The sequence below is a fragment of the Dryas octopetala genome, chromosome 8 (assembly GCF_963921425.1).
Source record: "Dryas octopetala chromosome 8, drDryOcto1.1, whole genome shotgun sequence".
NCBI classification, from domain to species: Eukaryota; Viridiplantae; Streptophyta; class Magnoliopsida; order Rosales; family Rosaceae; genus Dryas; species Dryas octopetala.
In genome coordinates, this window is record NC_141373.1 from 20175445 (window position 1) to 20195663 (window position 20219).

General features: G+C 34.2%; 2 protein-coding genes across 2 annotated transcripts; both read left to right on the forward strand.

Annotated features, from left to right (window-relative positions):
- The first annotated feature begins 6709 nt into the window (after nucleotides 1-6709).
- On the forward strand, nucleotides 6710-10379 carry LOC147277880 (uncharacterized). The gene is made up of 6 exons (XM_086255752.1): nucleotides 6710-6738; nucleotides 6824-8372; nucleotides 8465-9093; nucleotides 9178-9462; nucleotides 9543-10257; nucleotides 10362-10379. The coding sequence occupies exons 1-6, from the start codon at nucleotides 6710-6712 to the stop codon at nucleotides 10377-10379; spliced, it is 3225 nt and encodes a 1074-aa protein (XP_086111878.1).
- Nucleotides 10380-10744: 365 nt separating this feature from the next.
- Nucleotides 10745-12726, forward strand: LOC147277881 (uncharacterized). The gene is made up of 6 exons (XM_086255753.1): nucleotides 10745-11164; nucleotides 11260-11475; nucleotides 11599-11691; nucleotides 11786-11896; nucleotides 11986-12234; nucleotides 12328-12726. The coding sequence occupies exons 1-6, from the start codon at nucleotides 10748-10750 to the stop codon at nucleotides 12724-12726; spliced, it is 1485 nt and encodes a 494-aa protein (XP_086111879.1). The 5' UTR covers nucleotides 10745-10747.
- The last annotated feature ends 7493 nt before the right edge of the window (nucleotides 12727-20219 follow it).

A 20219-nucleotide genomic window follows, 5' to 3' on the forward strand; every position in this document is an offset into this window, starting at 1 on the left:
GAGAGAGATATAAAGGGAGGAGAGAGAAGCTTATAGGAAATTCTAGAGAGAGAGAAATCAGAAAATTTTCTGATTTTGGGTATTTAAAAACCCACTTATATAAATTTACAAAATTGCCCATCACTTCACATGTCCGTATCTTTCAAACCGTAACTCGAAACGACGCGTGCTACGTGTCTACGAACTCGTGGACTCGAAACCTTTCCAACGGACCCGAAGTCAAAATCGAAATCCCGTTTATTTTAAAAGTCAACTTTGGGTCAAGCCCCAAATTAAAACAAAATAAAAATTTAAATCAAAACTCTTTTTATTTTCCAAATAAATATCAAAATCTTTAAAATACAAATCAACATTCTTTAAAGACCTCTTAAAAACATAGTTAAATCAAAATTTAAATTTCTAGTGGGAAATTTGGGTCAGGTCATTACACTTATATACCCTCATCATGGACCCATCACCCCTTTTCTCTACCGTGGATTATTATACTTTGAGAGGGTATAAAGTTACTATATAATTTCTATTGTTATACATCCAAAAATAATTGATATATAAAGTTACTATTTTACTTATCTATGACCATGATGTCTATGAGAGACCATGACCATGATCATGTTCGTAGCTGTGTCCTGCCGTTGGCTAGCCATTAAGAGAAAAACTTGGTTGTAACAAAGGTATGCACTCTTACTATCACAATAAGTAGTCATGTAACTATTAGGGCTGAAGTTAAGATTTTGGAGTCTGAAGCGAATTGTAAAAGTGAGGCCCTTAGTCCTCAATGTACATTCACTTAATTTTTTTTCCCCAACAAATACTCATAAAACATATTATAATAATGCAAAAATTTAGATTTTAACATAACCAAACAGCGAATAATATGTAACCTAAATAAAAGTTTTTTTTTTGGCCAAAACCTAAATAAAAGTTTTATCATGGTATAAAGGATATACAAATTTGGAGTCCCCTAGACATATGGGGCCCAAGGTGGTTGCCTCACCTAGCTCTCCTCAACTACGGCCTTCATAACTAATATGTGAGGAGATTTGGCTCATTTTTACTCCTTTTGCCTTACTAAATAGGGGTATTTTTTATTGTTAGAGGAAGGTCCGATGTGGATCATGCATGGAGTATTGCTAACCTCTTTTTTCCTGTAATCTCTTGATTTTTTTTTTTATATTTTATCCTAATTTAAAAAAAAAAAAACATGTGAGAATATATTGTGAGAGTAAAGATGTATACTTCCATCATAGCCAAATTTTTCTGAAGCGAAAGGCACTTCACGTCTTAAGTTGTTATCAAAGAGATGCTTAAAAGAAGAGGGAGAATTAAAGTTTTCCTAAAAAAATTTCTTAGAACATATATAAATGAATGACAAACTCGGTTTGGATCCTTTACTGGTCCCTTGTGTGTTAATCTCATACTAATCAACTAAGACTACATCATTTTGCTTCTTCCCCGTCAATTTTTTTTTTCTTTTTACAATGGGTTGGTTTAGTTTTTGTCAGGGATGGACCCAGGAATTTAAAATGGGGTGGATTGAACTTTAAGGCTACTAAAATTTCGGCAGCATATCGTTTATTTTTATAAAACTTCCAAAATTCAAATAACCTGTTAAAACACTTCATTAATCTAAAATGAAATTTATTCAAAGAAAACTCGACAGTACGAGTGAATTTCATTAATAAACAACAAGAAATACACATACTTAAGTTGTGCCCTACGAGTCTTCACAACATAAAAATCATCAATAACAGATCATAACTAATAATATCAACAAGATCTTTTTCAATGTGGATAATCATACAATCAATAAGAAACTCATCACATATCTTGTTTCGAAGTCGATTTTTATTAGTTTTATGGATGAGAATGCTCGCTCAGTTGTTGCCGTGGAAACAGGAAGAGTCAACACAAGACGAACCAATCTCTTGAGCAGATAATATGATTTTCTCGTTCTAACAAGTTCATGACATAATTCATAAATGGAGGACACATTCTGAAATTGTGAAAGTTCACGAACCTCATACTTATAATGCTCCAACTGTTCTCTTAAAGTACACAATTCAAACTCACTAAAATCTTGAGGATAAAATTTATGTGTCAAACTGCATATTTTGTCAATATCAAATAATCTGAACTCATCACAAGGATCCAATGCTGAGCCAAGGCAAAGGAGTTCCACTGTTTCCTCATTGAATCTACTATTTAACTCCTTCAAGTGAAAATCAATTACAATATTAAAGATATCAAAATGATAATAATGCTCAATTGTGATAAAATTTTGTTGTTGACAAGAACGACATGTACCCTCCATATGTGAGGGTTTTAGTTTCGTTATTTTGTTTTCACTCACACTTTCAATCGTTTCCTTCAATCCTCGCAGTTCAAATCATCAACAACTATGTTTTCTCCTATAGAAGCAATCCCAAACTAGCTTATAGTTCCAAAGGGAAAAAAAAATCAATGTCCTTTTCTTTTATTGTTGTTGCCATCAAATAGTCAAAAATTACTATAAGTTCATCGTCAATCTTCTTCATAACCCTAATCCCAAATACAATTAGAATCTAATTAAGATGTTCTCATGATTATTTTGGCTAAAAAATGAAAGCTGAGTTTGAGAGAAAAAAAAAATACAAGAGACATGTTTAATATTGGTTTGTGATTGCTCCGGTAGAAGGAAACAAGATTTCTGATGATTTTGACAGTGGCGCGCGGTTGAAGATGCCATATGATTTAAAGGATCTGTTTCTAAATTTGAGTTCCAATACTAATTCATTCAGGAAAATGATTTGAAAGGAGAGACTTTCACTTTTATTTATTAGTATATTATTGTACTTTTATAAAACAGAAATTTGACCAATTGTTTAGTTATGTATCTATTGTACATTCAAGTGGAAATAGAATCTTATTCTGCGTGGGTCAAAAAGGTCTTCATATTGGAGGTTAAGATGAAGTATGTAGAGTTATATTTACACTACACCAAAATTGAGCTTTCACGGCGTGCAATTTACGGCGTGCACTTGCTGATCGCCGTAAATAATTATGTTTTACAGCGTGCTTGGGTAGCGCGCCGTGTATTTTATTTCTATGTATCAATTTACGGCGTGTATTAACTGCATGCCATAATGGCATATAAATCATGGCAAACATATTTTGCGTCGTTAAATGTGAGACAATTTACGGCGTGCATTTTTATTATTAATGGCGTGCATACTTTATGCCATAATTAAAACTGATTTTTTTTATTTTACCCGCGAAACCAAAAAAAGAATGAAAAATTCCCTCGCGTATTTTCATTTGGCGCTTCAGTTTCTGGAACTTCACAACAGTCACTCCCTCTTTCTCTGTCTCTCCTACTCTTTCTCTCTCGCTCTCTCTCGCCAAAACACTCGATCAGTCTATCCATTCTCTCCCTCTCTCTCTCTCTCTCTCTCTCTCTCTCTCTGTGGATCCTCCCTCTTTACTTTTCTGGGCGTTGGTGCTGGATTTTTTTTAAGAAACACCCAAATGGTGTAAGGTACTAGTATTCCCCTTTTGTAATTTGCTCATTCTCTACTTTACTTAACTATTTTCTGCTCACCTAATTTTATGGGTTATGAATTATATTTTCTTATTCAAATTTTATACATTTTATGGGTTTTCTATTTTTTCAATTTATGGGTTAATGGGTTGTTTATGTTTTGCCAATTTAATGGGTTCTATTGCCTTTTGGAAATCAAGATAACCAATCTTGATCCCTTTCAATATTTCAGGAATGTAATATATTGGGTAGCTTATTTGTTGAAAACCTTAGTTTCAATTTCAGGTTGGCAATGATCAAAATGCAAAACTGACACTTGCTTTGGTTAGTTAAGATGCGGAAGTGAAGGTATGTTTCAAACAGGCCCATGTGTTGTGTAAAAACTTTAACTTGATGTTAATATATTATACATATATCCTGAAGTGTAGAGTTCTCTTATTTTCTTTCCAATGTTATGCTAATAATCATGATAAGTTTTTGTTTTCTTAAAGCAGTCTTTGAAAACGACATGAACTCTAAATGTAATGTACACTTTCACCAACCAGAATGTATCTGCAATCATTTTATAATAGTGAAGATACTGTAACTGCTAAAGCTCATAAACGTAGAAAATTGGTTTACTGGTGTTTGCTACAGAACATTTGACTAATATTTGCTTAGTTTGTTTCTTGCTACAACTTAAAAATTAAGTAGTTTTGAAATCTGTACAGTATATGTTTCCTATGTTTGATGAATTGAAAGCTTTCTCATTTCCCTTCAGCATTTTCCTCTTTTGATGATACACTAAAATTTGATTGAGGCCATGCAAAGTTTGTTAACAATTTATTGTCGTGTAGAAAAAATTTTGGTGTGATGCAGAAACTTTATTAGAATGCTGATTGCAAAAGCCTAATATGTTGTAGCAAGTGCATCTCAAACTTGGCATGACAAAATGGCCATCTGACATCATTCTTTACACTCAAAAAGTTTCATCTCATATTCTGTATATCTAGACCCCCACATAATATTGATTCTAACGTTTGTGTGTGTTTTGGATTTTTAAATTCTTCCACATATCCCCACCTAACCCCATTTTCCCCTCCAGAACCATGTCTATAATTCCTGAGTCTGGGAGTATTGGTTCTTTTGACTTTCATTTCTAAACGTTACACAGCATACTTCTCTGTCCTGCTTGACATCAATGGTGGATGAACTTTTGGACTGTATAGCATTTTTGTGCTTCACTTAGCAGTCAGGTGAGAACTGAGAACTTTCCTCTTCTTCTTCTCCACAATCACCTTCTTTATACTCTTCTTCCTTGTGACAATCTTTATAGCCTCCGTGTACTTTTACTTTATAAATACTGCATGCTTTGCATCTGATGAGGTCTGAGTGGCATAGGAATTTGGAGCCTGCACTCTGTATTGCTTGAAATTCATTTGGATATATCTTTTTCCCAGATTCAGTGACTAATGTTTTGTAAACCATCACTCTGCTTCATGTGAAAATCAGGGTAAGCCATGTTCCCATAATCTCACATGTTCTGCTACCTTTAGAATATGTAGTATAGAATATAAGTATAGAGCCATGTTCCCATAATCTCACATGTTCTGCTTCCTTATAATAAGTTGGTTTTACAAGAATAAGTTTTATTCATGAGTTTAACATTGTGGTCAATGGCCACTATATGTTATATTTGTATGTAGTCTATAGATGCTTAAATCTTGATCCAATGCTTTCTTTTTATGGTTCTGATCATTATTTTTAATTTTATATGAACATAGACTTCACATTTCCCCTGCCCCTAGTTGTGTGCATATTGACTGAATTTGATTGTTATATAATAGAGAAAAATATTTTACTGGTACAGTAATATGCTATCTGCATTAGTTGCACAATAATGCATATGTAGCTAACAGCTGTGAGCCTATGACTTGAATTGTGTGGTTGTTGTGGCTGTATGTTGTGTACTTGCAGGTGCATGCATGTTTTTATGATGCACAATTTGGTTTCAATTTCTTAAACCAATTTAGAAGCCACACATTGTATTTCACAAACTGCTATAAATATAATCTGTAACCCTATCCTACTTCAGTTACATGCATTTTCAAACACTTTCTTCCTAAACAACATGGGCTACTACTTTGTATTCAACATAAATTAGTTTAGAAGCATTTTCTTGCACTTAGAATTAACTAGTTTTGCTAGTCTGCATCTAGCTTGCCAATGTCAAATCATTCCTAAGTATGAACTTAGATGTGCTCTGAATTTGAGTATAGAATGCAAACTCACAATAGTTTATTGAAATGATTAATAATTTAATATCTGGAAAATATTTCTTTAGTCAATTAACTGATGGCAAAGTATTGTACCTTGTTAAAGTCCAATGACAATTAAGGTAACTGTAATTGTCCTCGACTCATCAACTACCAAATATCAGTCACCTTTACTGTCTCAATTATAGGCAATCACTTCATTTCACTTTCATTTTTCATTGAGGTTGTTATTGTAATGAGTCATGACTTATCTTTTTATCCATCAAAGTAAAACTGAGTTCTATACCAAAAGAAAAAACAGTAAAACAGAGGTTAAAAATTTGTACATTTTTCATTGTTATAATTGTTCTTTTAATTAAAATTCAATGTTTATTGCAGAGGGCTATGGAAAACGTTTTTTCCTCAAGCTTTGTTTGCAAAACTATTGAGCTTACAAGACAGGTAGGCACACCTTTGCTACTTTGTTCATGTCAACTGAAGATATAGTAAAAACTAGAAGATTAAAGTAAAAATCTAGCACTAAAATAAAAAAGAAAATACAATATATTTGTACTTCTTTGATTTCTCCCACACTTCAATATGAGAATCTAGAGATAAACAGAAACTGCATTTTCTTATTTCAACTTCAATTATATTACCTTCATTTACATTACCTTTTATTGCTTGGTAGGCTTGAAAGAGTATATGAATGATAGAATTGGATTTCTTATGTATGTGTGGATTATATTCATTTGCTTTATGGAGTGAATACATACATAGCTGTGTGTGCATTTATACATGTATTGGTTTGCTGCACTACTGTATATTGTTTTCCTTGTGTTTTTTTTTTTGTGTAAGAATCATTTAATTCTTTTATTGACAAATATATTGTATAATTTTAAATTGGAAAGGTGTCTAGACATTAATTAGAGAGCAACACCAAGGAAAGACAGAGACCATGGATAAAGAATGGGTAAACTATGCAAGGTTATTTTTAAGGCCCTAGCTATACATATTTAGATAGTTTATATGCATGTAGTACTTATTAAAAATAAGATTTTTTTTCCTTTAGAAATTCTAAAGTGTATCGTGATGGAGCACGAAGGTTTGTTGATATGGTCCAAGCGAGTAAGGGGAATCCAGCAAAGATCCAATGTCCTTGCAGTCGTTGTATAAACCTCCAATACCAGCATTTTAATATAGTGTATGAGCATTTGGTCATGAATGAGATGGATTCTACATACACTACATGGGTGTTTCATGGAGAAAATCCAAGTTCATCTGTACAAGAGAGAACTGATGAATTGCCAGAGACATATAGAATGTATAGGGATGCATTCTGCCAAGATGATGATGATGATGATATTGCAGAACCACCACAAGAAAGAAGAGAGCCAAATTTTGAAAATTTAGTGGAGGATGCAGAACTTCCTTTATATACAGATTCTACTTACACAAGGATGTCTGCAACTGTTGTTTTATATAAGTATAAAGCTAGATATAGTCTAACTGACAAAGCTTTTGATGAGCTTCTTGAGATTTTTGGTGATATGCTACCACGTGATAATAGGCTTCCAGATTCCTTGTATTCAACAAAAAAATTACTCAAGGCATTTGATTTAGGCTATGAAAAGATACACGCATGTGTAAATGACTGTTGTTTATTTAGAAAAGAGTTTGAGCACATGGAGACATGTCCGAAATGTGGTTGTTCCCGGTGGAAAATGAATGACCGAACAAAAAAATTATACATTGGAGTCCCTGCAAAGGTCTTGCGGTACTTTCCAATCATACCGAGATTTAGGAGAATGTTTAAGTCACCGGAAATGGCAGAACAATTAACATGGCATTACACTCATAGAAGTCAGGATGGAAAAATGAGGCATCCAGTAGACTCGTTGGCATGGAATATAATTGATAATAAGTGGCCTTCTTTTGCTTCAGATCCACGTAACCTCAAGCTTGGCCTTTCTTCTAATGGATTTAATCCGTTTGGTGATCTTAGTTCAAGATATAGTTGTTGGCCAGTGATTTTGGTTACTTATAATCTTCAGCCATCTCTATGCATGTCCAAGGAAAATTTAATGTTGACTTTACTTATCCCAGGGCCAAAGCAACCTGGGAATGATATAGATATATACTTGGAACCACTTATAGAAGATTTAAAGGAATTATGGATCAACGGTGTAAGTGTTTATGATGCATTCAGTAAGTCCACATTTAATTTGAAAGCTATATTGATGTGGACAATAAATGACTTTCCTGCTTATGGGAATTTATCTGGATACTCCACAAAGGGTGAAAAAGCATGTCCAGTATGTGGTGTTGACACATGTTCAAAATGGCTGAATTGTAGTAAAAAATTTGCATATATGGGTCACAGAAGGTTTCTTCCACACAATCACCCATTTCGGGTTAAAAAAGATTGGTTTGATGGAACTAAAGAACATGGACGGAAGCCTAGAATATTAACTGGTTCAGATATTCATCAGTTTGTCGATAATTTTGAAAATGATTGGGGAAAGTCGAAGAATAAGAGAAACAAAAAGAGGAAGAAAGATAGAAGTCCTATTTGGCCATGGAAGAAGAAGTCGATTTTCTTTGAGTTACCATATTGGGAGGTTTGTCGCTTTCCCCTTTATTTTTATTAAATTTTAAAAATACTTCATAGTTTTTGTTGTTGAATTTTAGATAACTTTGGATAATATTGCAGACATTACTATTACGCCACAATTTGGACATGATGCATGTGGAGAAAAATATTTGTGAGAGCATTCTTGGTACTCTCTTGAATATGAAAGGCAAGACAAAAGATAGCTTAAATTCTCGTAAAGATTTGGAAGAGATGGGCATAAGAAAAGAACTACATCCAAAAAATGATGGGGCTGGTTTTCTTTGTGCAACTGCATCATATGTCTTATCCAAAAAAGAGAAACAAGTTTTCTGTAAAAGGCTATTAAATTTGACATTACCAGATGGTTATAGCTCCAACATTTCAAATCGTGTGTCATTGCAAGATTGCAAGATTTTAAGTCTCAAGTCTCATGATTGTCATGTCCTAATACAACAAGTGTTGTCAGTAGCATTAAGAGGACTTTTGCCAAAGGGACCAAGGGTTGCAATATTTAGATTATGTGCATTTTTCAATGAAGTATGTCAAAGGGTGATTGATAAAAATAAATTAGAAAAACTTGAAGATGATGTTGCAGAGACTTTGTGCATGTTTGAAAGGTTTTTTCCTCCATCCTTCTTTGACATTATGGTTCATTTAGTCATTCACCTTGGACAAGAAGCTAGGATTGGTGGCCCTGTTCATTTTCGTTGGATGTACCCATTTGAAAGGTGACATTCGGAATGTACTTTATTAATTATAACCGAAGTTAATATTAATTATAATTTTTAGTATGACTTTTTCTTGTGATTTAGGTTTATGAAGGTACTAAAAAGCTATGTTAAAAATCGTTCAAGACCTGAGGGATGCATAGCTGAAAAATATTTAGCTGAAGAGATCACACGGTTTTGTAGTGGGTACATGAAACAAGCAGCTGAAATAGGTGTTCAACATAGACGCAATGAGGATTTTGAAGATGAAAAAATAGTAGAAGGACGCCCAATTGGTTATGGAAAGTTGAAGACAATGAATTCTGACATGCTAGAAATTGCTCATCGTTATGTTTTGTTCAATATTTCAGAAGTAAAACCATACAAAGAGTAAGTAAAATTAACATTTGTGGCAGTGAGTTGTATTGGTTTATATTGTTGTTACTAACAGTAAGTAATTTCCTGTACAGCATGCATTTAGAGGAACTTAAGCGTTCAGATATGCGTCTTTTGAAAAATGAAAGCCTTTTACAGAAGAGACATATAGATACTTTCAGTGCATGGCTATCAAATAAAGTGAAAAAAAGTGGTAGTAGTGAAATGTCACATATGCTGAGGTGGATTGCATGTGGGCCTCTGAACTATGTTGAATCATTTTCTGGTTATATTGTTAATGGAAATCGATTTCACACAAGGAATGCTGAGAAAAGCACACAGAATAGTGGGGTTTCCATTGAAGCAGATACAATGTGTCGAGCAAGTGCAAGAGACACTTCACATGTTCTTGGAAAAATACCATACTTTGGTGTTATAAATGAAATTATGTTGCTAAACTATAACCATTATAAATTCCCTATCTTTCATTGTGATTGGGCAAATATAAGAAATGGTGTCAAGGTTGAAGATGGGTTTACATTGGTTAATCTCCACCAAGGGCAACATCAATTTGAGAAAGATCCATTTATATTGGCATCACAAGCAAAGCAAGTGTTTTACTCAAGAGAGAATGATACGTCCAACTGGTATGTTGTACTAAAGGCACCACCAAGAGGTTTTTATGAGTTTGAAAATGCTGATGAGAATGATTACACGCCATCTGCACCAGTAGATGTCTCTCGACTTGACCTAAACCTTGATGATGAAGATTATGTTAGACATGATTGTGAGGACATGACTTATAATTCGGTAATTATAATCGTGAATTATTGGTCTATTGGTTTCATTTGCATAGATTATTGTTTTACAAATTTTTGTTTATATACCTCTAATAATTTTTGTTTGCTTAACAGAGTGATAATGAAGAGTGACACTAGTAACAGAGCGTGCATGAGCTACTTCCTATAGCTTTCTTTCTGGGTTCCTGTAGCTTTCTTTCATTTGTATATATACTTCCCTGTAGCTTTCTTTCATTTGCATATATACCTCTAATAATTTTTGTTTATATTACATTTGCCATTGCTAATTGGACCTACATTGTGCACTGCAGGTCAGACTTGTTTAAGGTCTTAAGTAATGGCTGGGGAAGTAAGCTTCGACCTATTTCTCATTTAATATGTCATATACATTTCAAATTATGTTTTTTTAAAACAATTTTTTTATTTGTTGTGCTTGTTATTCTTATAAACTTTTTTATTTGTTGGGCTTGTTATTCTTATAAATTTTTTTTGTATGTTCTATGAAGTCTTCAAAAAAAGGAGCTAAGAGAGGGAAAAAGCAACAGTTAGCTGCTATAGCTGCAGCCATGCAACAAGGGAATGAACCCTTACGAATATCAGGTGGAGGGTCTAATTCTCCACTAACGGTTTCACCTAATGAAGTACCTAATAATCCAGAAATTCAAGATGAATCTAACCCTGAAATATCAAAGAAAAAGCCTAGGGGAAAGACAAAAATGGTGAATCTTAGCAAAGGAAAAGCAAAAACGTCTCGTCTTATAGTGGAGTTCAATTATTCTGGCCAACCATATAGAGGTGATGTAGCAAAATTTGCTTCATTCCTTGGTACCACAGCAAGAGAGCTACTGCCAGTGACATTGGAGAATTGGAAGGACCTTTCACAAGAATTTAGAAATCAAATATGGGAGCATATCACGGTATTGTAGAGAAATATATTTCCCACATTCACATTGAATAATTTATCTATAATTTCACTCTAATTTTACTTTGTATACATTTTTTTTTGGTGCAGCAAAAAGTCGCTATTGAGGAATGCCACAAGAAATATACATTTCAAAAGTTGAAGAAGCATTGGAGAGATTTTCGATCCTTATTAATTAAAGAAGTGATGCAGCAAGCTAAAGTGGTCGGCCTACAACGTGCTGCTGCCCTCCTCAAACCAGATAACATTCACTCCATGGAGGAATGGCAATCTTTTGTCAAAAAACGAACCTCTACAACATTCAGGGTAATGGTTTTTGACATTTTCTTTCAAGTATACTTGTGGGCTATCTACTGTTTTCAGCCAATATTCTCCAACATTCTATTTGTTTTTTTATTCTAACTAGTTATTTATATATTTTTTTCATATGAAAAATGTGAAAGATTTAAAAGGATGAGGGCAAAACAAACTTTAGTGCATAGGACAAGCCGTAAAAGCTTTGCTCGTTTGGAAGAGGAAATGGTAAAATCTTTTTTAATTTCATATGAATTTTGTCCTGTGAGAAAGTCTGCAATGTAATATTAGCATTAGTTGATCTCTACTTGTTATTTTATAGCGACAAGAAAGTGAAACACCAGATGCAATTTCAAGGGTTGATGTCTGGATCCGTGGTTATGAAACGAAGAAAAATAATGAGGATGAAGAAGTTGAGGATCCAGAGATAGTGGTAAAAAATTATCTGCTGTATACTTTTATGTTTATGGTTAAATTTTTATTTTTCTATTTATATTTATATTTTCAATTATGTACTTGAAGCAAAAAGTGAAAAAATACAAGGCAGCAGACTTGGAGAAATGCTCTATTAAAGATGATGCCCTTACAAAAGTACTTGGTCCTGACCCACGAGGAAGACTAAGAGGGCTTGGATTGGGGGCAACCATTTCAAAGGTGGAAGGTCAAACACATATGCGTGATAAGTTCAATAAATTGGAGAATGAGATGCAGGACTTGAAAAATCAGATGCGAGATCTTATTTCTAAGTTAGACAAAGGAGGGATTAACACTGTAAGTAATGAGGATAAACATAATGATTTCATTTTGTTCATATTAGATTTGTGTTAAAATTTGGTTTAATTGATGTCTTAAGCATTGTTACAGCAAAAAGAAAACACAAGTGTTCAACATTCTGCTAATGAGGCATCACAAAGAAAACAGACAACAAATCCAAGTGTTCAACGTTCTGCAACTAATACAGCACAAAGCAAACAAAAGGAAAATGCAGCTGTTCTATGTTCTGATCATCCTGAGAATACAAAGTGCAAGTTGTTAAGTTGGCTTGGGACAAATGAAGTTGTTGCAATTGGTGATATTGCATCCAAGGATCCCACTATATTGGTCCATCATGTGCCTCTTGGCCATGAGTGCTGGAAAGTTTGGGTGAATGATGTGTTAGATGATAGTGTGGCTCTATATCGACCAACACGTGAGTTCTTTCTTCTTCGTGAAGCATTAGGAAGTACAATTGCGTGGCCAATAAAGTATATCAAAGTATATTAGTCTCACATTTTCGAGGTACATTCTTTTTTCTTTACTTAATTTACTTAATAGCTTTATGGAATGTTGTAAGATAGGATGATATGTGATAATACCAAGCTTTAGCTTTTGCATACACATACATTAATTATTGCGTACAGACTTTGAACCAATTCTATTTCACCATACCCATATAATTTTGCATCCTGGTGATGCTGAAGAGAGCAGCACCAACAAAAAAATAGCATGAACTATTTTTATTAGCCAACAATTTTATTATTCCAGTACATTAATGTACCCTAGTTTGACTAACTTTGGTACTATTTGTGGACTGTTTGGATTGTTCGACCTGCCTTTTGAAACAATTTTGTCGAAACTTCTTAAGTTTATGGACTGATTGCTTGTTCCATTGTGATTGTCAAACCGTGGGATGTATTTGGTACTTCAAAATGCAATTGATGATCCGGTTAAGGATAATCGCTAATTTAACAGTAAGCCTCTATAGTCCAAACTAAAGTTTGTGGCAAAATTTGTTGAAACAAGTTTAATTTCTAATTTGACCAAAACTCAAACCAGCCATATTTACACACTTAGACAGTACAGGCCCGTTTGGGGTTGTTGTTAGCCATTCAAAAGCGGCTTTGTATTACAATTTTAGGTGAGCCATAGCAAGTTTGGTGTTTGATAAAAAAAATAAAAAGCTGTCTTTTTTTACAATATATTATGGTATTTTATCCGGATTTAAATACCAGCCATTGGATTTTGATCCAATGGCTGGTGAGCATGGATTCTGTGCTAACCAGTGAGGAGATAATAATTGTATATGTATGTAAAATGAGTGTCTTTTAGTTTCCAAAAGAAATAATCTCAAAAGCCAAGTTGGACTAGACATATATATGTATATATGTATTCATATATCAATATATAATATATGATGTAATTTTCTCTTACCGGACAATTTTAAGTAGTCAATCATGGTTCATGACTACATATTCATACATGATTCCACCTTATTAATGGATAACCAAGATTGTTTTATGTTGGAGGCATGCTAGATCCTTTAATTTTCGCAACTCTTCAGCCCCTGTTTGTAATTGTTGGCTGGGTGAATTTTGACCAATTGGCTGTAATTGAAGGCTTATAATTTTCTAGATTATAGGTAATTACACTTAATTTTGAGTTTGGCTACTAGTTCATCAATTCTGGGTTTTTTTTCTTTTGCCTTATCTTTTTGTTTTCTATCTTTCTTGGGTTTGGCTGCATAATCTTTGACTTTTGTTTTGAATAGATTGTTTTTCCTGATTGTTATGCATATTTTCTCAAGCTGTGGTATATTTGGTTGAGATGATGTTCTTACTAACTACTGGAACATCTTTCTTTCATTTATAGGATCCATTACTGATAAAATATCAAGTGCCACAATGATATGTTTCTAGATTAACCAATTTTCTTTTTGGCACTGCATTTGTTTCCAAATGTATTAATCATAACTGAGTACTACAGCTAATTGGGGTTGGAGCATGGATTTACTTAATTTTTCCTTTCAAGTCTAAACTTAATTTTTATTACTTGATGTCATACATTATGCTAAACTTCTCACTATTCTAATAATTATTTTCAGGTACAAGATGAGGTTCCTAGAGTAGTTAAAGGGAATGTCAACATTTTGTTGGTGGATCCAATATATGGCTGTATGGGAGGCTAGTTTATTGCACCTTTTTTTATATCAATCAGGGCAGCATATATAGTTAGGAACTCTTGGTATTTATGAAATATATCTTGTTTTGGCTTGCATTTTGTTATTTACTCTTTAATTTCTAACTCTTAAAAATGTGACTTTGTATTTGGAATTGATTACCATAATTTCAATGAAGTGTGTATTTCTCTTACATTTATCTTGATGCAGTATTTTATTTGGTAAAATTAATTGGCAGGTGTATGAAGCTAGATAGAAATTAAGTTGCATATGTATAAATAAGCAAAAAAAAAAAAAAAAACTCAAAGACGGCGTGCAGATCATGTTGTAAATAACTGAAAGACGGCGTGCAAATGTAAGCCGTAATATGTAGACTAATTACGGCGTGCAGATCATGTCGTAAATAACTGAAAGACGGCGTGCAAATGTAAGCCGTAATATGTAGACTAATTACGGCGTGCAGATCATGTCGTAAATTGTAATCTTAAACGTGAAAGATCTTTATTTATGACGTGTTTTGTTTATATTTACGGCTTATATTGCACGCCATTATAAGTATAGACTTTTCACGGCATGCGCTTCAACGGCACACAGCGGCACGCCGTAAATATCAATTTACGGCATGCAACGCCCGCCGTGGAAGCTCCATTTTGGTGTAGTGTAATTAGAAGGGTCATTTACAATAAATTATAAAAAAAAATTCAATATTACAGATTCCTCAATTAGAAGGGTCATTTACAAATAAATTATAAAACTTTTTCAAAATTACAAATTCCTCAATGCGCTATTCCATACCCAATGTACTTTTCCATAATTTTTTTTAAGTCATCATTGACCAACATGAAAAAAATATAAATTGAAATAGACCAATAAACATACACTACCATGCATATTTAGATTTGTATCAAGTATGTGTTTGATTGCTATGCAACAAAACGTGTTAGGGTTTAGCCCAAAACTAGTGACCTAAACGTTAACACTTAAGTCATAAGCTCCAAAACCTCAATTCTAAACCATAAACCCCATTTCTAAATCCTAAGAAATTTCACACCCATAAAGAATAAAAAAAAAAAAACAGAATGGGCAAATTGGTATTTTTCGATGCACCAAAATACATGACATCAGAAAGTGGGGCCTATTCACTAAAGTGAGATAAAATTAATTTGAAACTCATTCACCTTTATGGGCAAAAAAAGACTCATAGCAACTATTATGTAATTTTGAAATGTTTTATTAATATAAATGAAATTGCTAGAGTAGTGCTACAACCACAACCTTGTCTCAACTTATTGATCCCAACTGATGTGGCAGATGACATGTCAATTTTTTTCTTGCTATAAATAAATGAGGTGTAGAGTGGACCCATAAATGAATAAATGACAAACTCCTACATAAGTTGACATTTATAAAGTTAAGAATAAGGTGGTGCATGTAGCACTACTCAATTTGCTATACTATTGAGAAACATAATTAAGAGAAACTTGAAACGATAAAATATAGGAGGTGATTTTCACACTCCATAAAATTCCACCTGCACTCCTTCGTTGGTTTTCTTTTTTTAGTTTTTTATAGATGCATTCAAGAAAGTAAAAGTCATTAAAGACAAATTTAAAAATTTATTTATTATAAACAGAGTAAGTGTGGATTTGTGGAGTGTCAAAATCAACACAAGAAATAAGTGCTTTTTTTTGGGTTCACACAAGAGGATCCAAACTCATTCAAGTGCATGGCCTCATATTTTGCCCTTCCTTCTTATTGGTCAATGCAAATTCAGTGACCTCGTAATTTGTCATTCCTTGATGGACATCCAAGTTGCTTCATTAGTTTGACATTCCCTATTAGTCATTAATTGTAGATTTAAAGTGACCTCATATTTTGTGGCATTCATTCATCATTTGATATCCTTATTTTGCTGCTAATTAATCAATTCATCGTCGTATTGTTAGGGTCTAATTATGTTGGCATATAGCTTGAATTATTTTTGTGCTATAGAATTAATATCAGTAGTGTTTTCACAATTGTTATGGTAAGTTGTTTCATTGAAAAATGCTATTTGTACCAATTTTTTCTCAACTCTTTTTCCCAATTTATGTGATATATGATATGCACACTATCCAATTGTTATTTAAAAAACAATAATATTGTAGAACCCGTATAAACAAGGATGCCATATAAGTTTTTTTTTTAAGGAGAAATATTGAAAAAAAGAAGTTGGGTTAAATAGCTTTGTCCTAGCTATGTTATTATATCAAATGGAGGCATTGTTGAAAGTTGAAACAAAAGTAATGAAAACTAAAAGGAAAAAAAAAAGTAATGAAGCCTAAAAGAAAAGCTTAAGGATCCAAACTCTCCCATTTAGGAATGTAAGTTTACTTTAAAAATCATGCATACTAGGTGGTTAGATTTACATTGCAAAGTTTTGAAATGTTTTAAAATATGAGTTTAAGTCTTTTGTAGGACTTAAGTTTAGTTTGGTATTGTAAGAAAAAAATTGATGAAGTAAAGTTAGCTGTAAAATAAACCAATTAAGTGTTTGGTAAACTATGTTTTTAAAAGTGCTGTAAGTGCAAAAAAACAATATCAAGGTGTTTGGTAAATTTTAATGTAAAACTATTGTGGCTACGAATAATTACTAAAATGTATATGATGTTGAAAGTGCCTGAAATGAGGGATAACTGTAAATTTGGTAAAAGATGATATGCCAAAATGATTTTTATTATGACTGAAAGTTACACTTATACAATAGGAGACCTACGACTAGTAAAACATTCCTACAAATTAGCTATACAATCAAGGAAAAAATTAACTGATAATCAATTGTAATTACAACATTTCATATCTTACTCAAATCTAAAGGTGGAAAGTGTATGACTCTCAACACTCCCCCTCAAGTTGGAGAGCAGATATCCAAAACTCCCAACTTGCTAAGCATACAAGTGAAAGTTTCTTTACCCAAAGGCTTGGTGAACACGTCCGCTGCCTGTTGTGACGAAACAACATGCTTAGTGAATATTGAACTCTCTTGGATCTTATCTCTAACGAAATGGCAATCCATCTCAATGTGCCTCGTTTGCTCATGAAAAACAGGGTTGGCGGCTATGTGTAAAGTTGCTTGATTGTTACAGTGAAGCTGTATGGCCGCCCCAAGATGTGGCAACTAGAGATCTTTAAACAAGCTACGCAACCAAGAATGTTCACAACAAGTTCCTGTCATGGCTCCATATTTGGCTTCTACTGAAGAAAGAGAAACCATTTTCTGTCTCTTTGTCCTCCAAAAAATAAGTGAGTTCCCAAGAAAAACACAATAACCTATAGTAGATCTTCTAGTGGTTGGACAACCGGCCTAATCAAAGTTGCAATAAGCTTGCAATTTTAAGTCATTATGAGCTGAGAAAAAAAGACCTTGCCCAGGAGTGTTCTTAAGGTACCTCAAGATTCGAAGTGCTACCTCCATGTGTGACTTCCTAGATTCATCCTCGGTTCATGCATGAACCTACTGAGAACATGAACTACATAGGTGATATCAGGCCTAGTAATGGTCAAATATATCAAACAATCCACTAATCGTCTGTACTTTGTCGGATCCGTGAGTAATTCAGCTGTGTCAGATAATTTTAGATTTTGTTTCATAGGAAAACCAACCGACTATACCCCTAACAAATCACTATCTTTGAGAATGTCAAGAGTGTACTTATTCTGTGAAATGTTGATCCCTTTCTTAGAGCGAGATACTTCAATACCCAGAAAGAATTTAAGATCCCCAAGGTCCTTAATGCGAAATCGAGTATGGAGAAATCGCTTAAGAGAAATAATGGTAGCCAAATCATTCCCTGTAATCAATATATCATCAACATAAATCAAAAGAGCTGTAAATGACGTCCCTCTTTTGCATGTAAATAGAGAGTAATCAGCTTTGGACTGGATAAAACCAGCAACTCATATAACTTTAGAGAATTTGGCAAACCATTGGCGAGAAGCTTGCTTGAGACCATACAGAGATTGTTGAGGCAACATACCAGATTCTCCTCCTGTCGCCGGAGATGAACAGGTGGAGTCATATAAATTTCTTCATGGAGATCACCATGAAGAAAAGCATTATGGACATCAAGTTGGTGGAAAGACCAAGACTGAGCGGCAACAAGGGCAGAAGACAACGCACAGTGATCATTTTGGTTGTGGGAGAAAATGTATCATGGTAATCAATACCTTCAGTTTGAGTGTACCCTTTGGCGACCTAGCGAGCCTTATAGCACCCAATAAAACCGTTAGAACGGTGTTTAATCTTGTACACTCATCGGAAACCAATGGGCCTATATCTTCCCAGGTGGGAGAGAAGTGAAAGTCTAAGTCTTGTTCAACTCTAAGGCTTGGAGTTCAGAAAGCATAGCTTGCTGCCAGTGAGAATCAGAGGCTGCCTCTGCATGGTTACGTGGTTCCACACTCTTATTGATTTGTGTGACAAAATAAAGGTGAGCAGGTGAGTAATGACGATAAGAAATGAAATTGCACAGTGGATAACGTGTACCTGGACTAGGAGACGAAGACTTCGGCATGGAAAAGGATGCCAATGTGACCTGTGAACACACATAATCTTAGAGGTGTGCTGAAGGCTTACGATAACGTTCTGACCAGCGTGGAGGCAGAACGAGTAAAGGTACAGGTGAGAGAGTGGACAGCTGAGGGGAACTCATGTGGTGATGCTTGCGTTCTACACACACCATTTTGTTTAGGTATGTAGACACAAGTATGCTGGTACTCGAGGCCATGTTTTATAAAAAAATGTCGTAATTCTCCCTCATTGATCACACGAACAGTTTGGACAGTGGTGTTGAACTGTGTTTGAACCAAAGCAAAAAAGGATTTGAGTAGCCCCTGTGTTTCATGTTTATTATGCATAAGGAAAACCCATGTAAAACAAGAATAATCATCCACAATTGTTAAAAAATATCATGCCTCAGAAAGAGAGACAAGTTTATGAGGCCCCCAAATATCACAATAAATAAGAGCAAAAGGTCTTGAAGATGAAATTAAACTAACGCCAAAAGGTAGGCGATTCTGTTTGGCCACATGATAGACATAAGAAACTTTATTTAAAGAAGATGAACAAGACAACAATGTTTTGGCTAAAAAATTAAAATGGGAAGAGGAAAGGTGTCCTAGACGGCGATGCCATAAATTTGTGGAAGCAGGGGTAACTAGGTGACTGGATGGGTGGGTGGTGAGAGAAGCCTTGTCAGATGCCAATACCACCAAATAATAGAGACCGTCACATTACTTACCCAATCTAATCGTTGTTTTTGTAGCCAAGTCCTGCAAAATACACCAAGAAAGAAAAAAGGTCACTGAGCAATGCAATCCTTGCATAAGTCGACTGACAGACATAAGGTTAACCTTAAATGTAGGCACACAGAATACATCTCGTAAATAAAGATAAGAATTGAGAGAAAGAGTCCCAATGGAAGTAATGGGTACTGTTTCTCCACTCAGAAGCAAGACTGGGGGCATAGAGGTATTTGTAACCTTCTTAGCAAGCAAATTGGAAGCTGATGTAATATGGTTTGTAGCTCCATTATCAATAATCCAACATAAATCAAGTAATAGGTTTGAGATATCTGAAGATTGGCTAGTAACGGTATTGGCCTAAGTAGTTGGTTAATGGGAGTCTTTGTCACTCATCATGACATGGATCTGTTGGCACTAGACTTCGGACAAAGGAATGCATAGACGCTTTGATTTCTTGCATGGTGGGATGTGAGTTCACATGATTCGCGAAACTAGGATCGTTGCCCCGTTGATTGCGACTTCCCTTGGGTTTATTAGA

Coding starts and splice junctions, on each gene's coding strand:
- LOC147277881 (XM_086255753.1), top strand. CDS start 10,748: ATGAAGTCTTCAAAAAAAGGAGCTAAGAGAGGGAAAAAGCAACAGTTA. Junction 11,692..11,785: donor CTCGTTTGGAAGAGGAAATG/GTAAAATCTTTT, acceptor GTTATTTTATAG/CGACAAGAAAGTGAAACACC. Junction 12,235..12,327: donor ACAAAGGAGGGATTAACACT/GTAAGTAATGAG, acceptor GCATTGTTACAG/CAAAAAGAAAACACAAGTGT.
- LOC147277880 (XM_086255752.1), top strand. CDS start 6,710: ATGGATAAAGAATGGGTAAACTATGCAAG. Junction 8,373..8,464: donor TTGAGTTACCATATTGGGAG/GTTTGTCGCTTT, acceptor ATAATATTGCAG/ACATTACTATTACGCCACAA. Junction 9,463..9,542: donor GAAGTAAAACCATACAAAGA/GTAAGTAAAATT, acceptor TTTCCTGTACAG/CATGCATTTAGAGGAACTTA.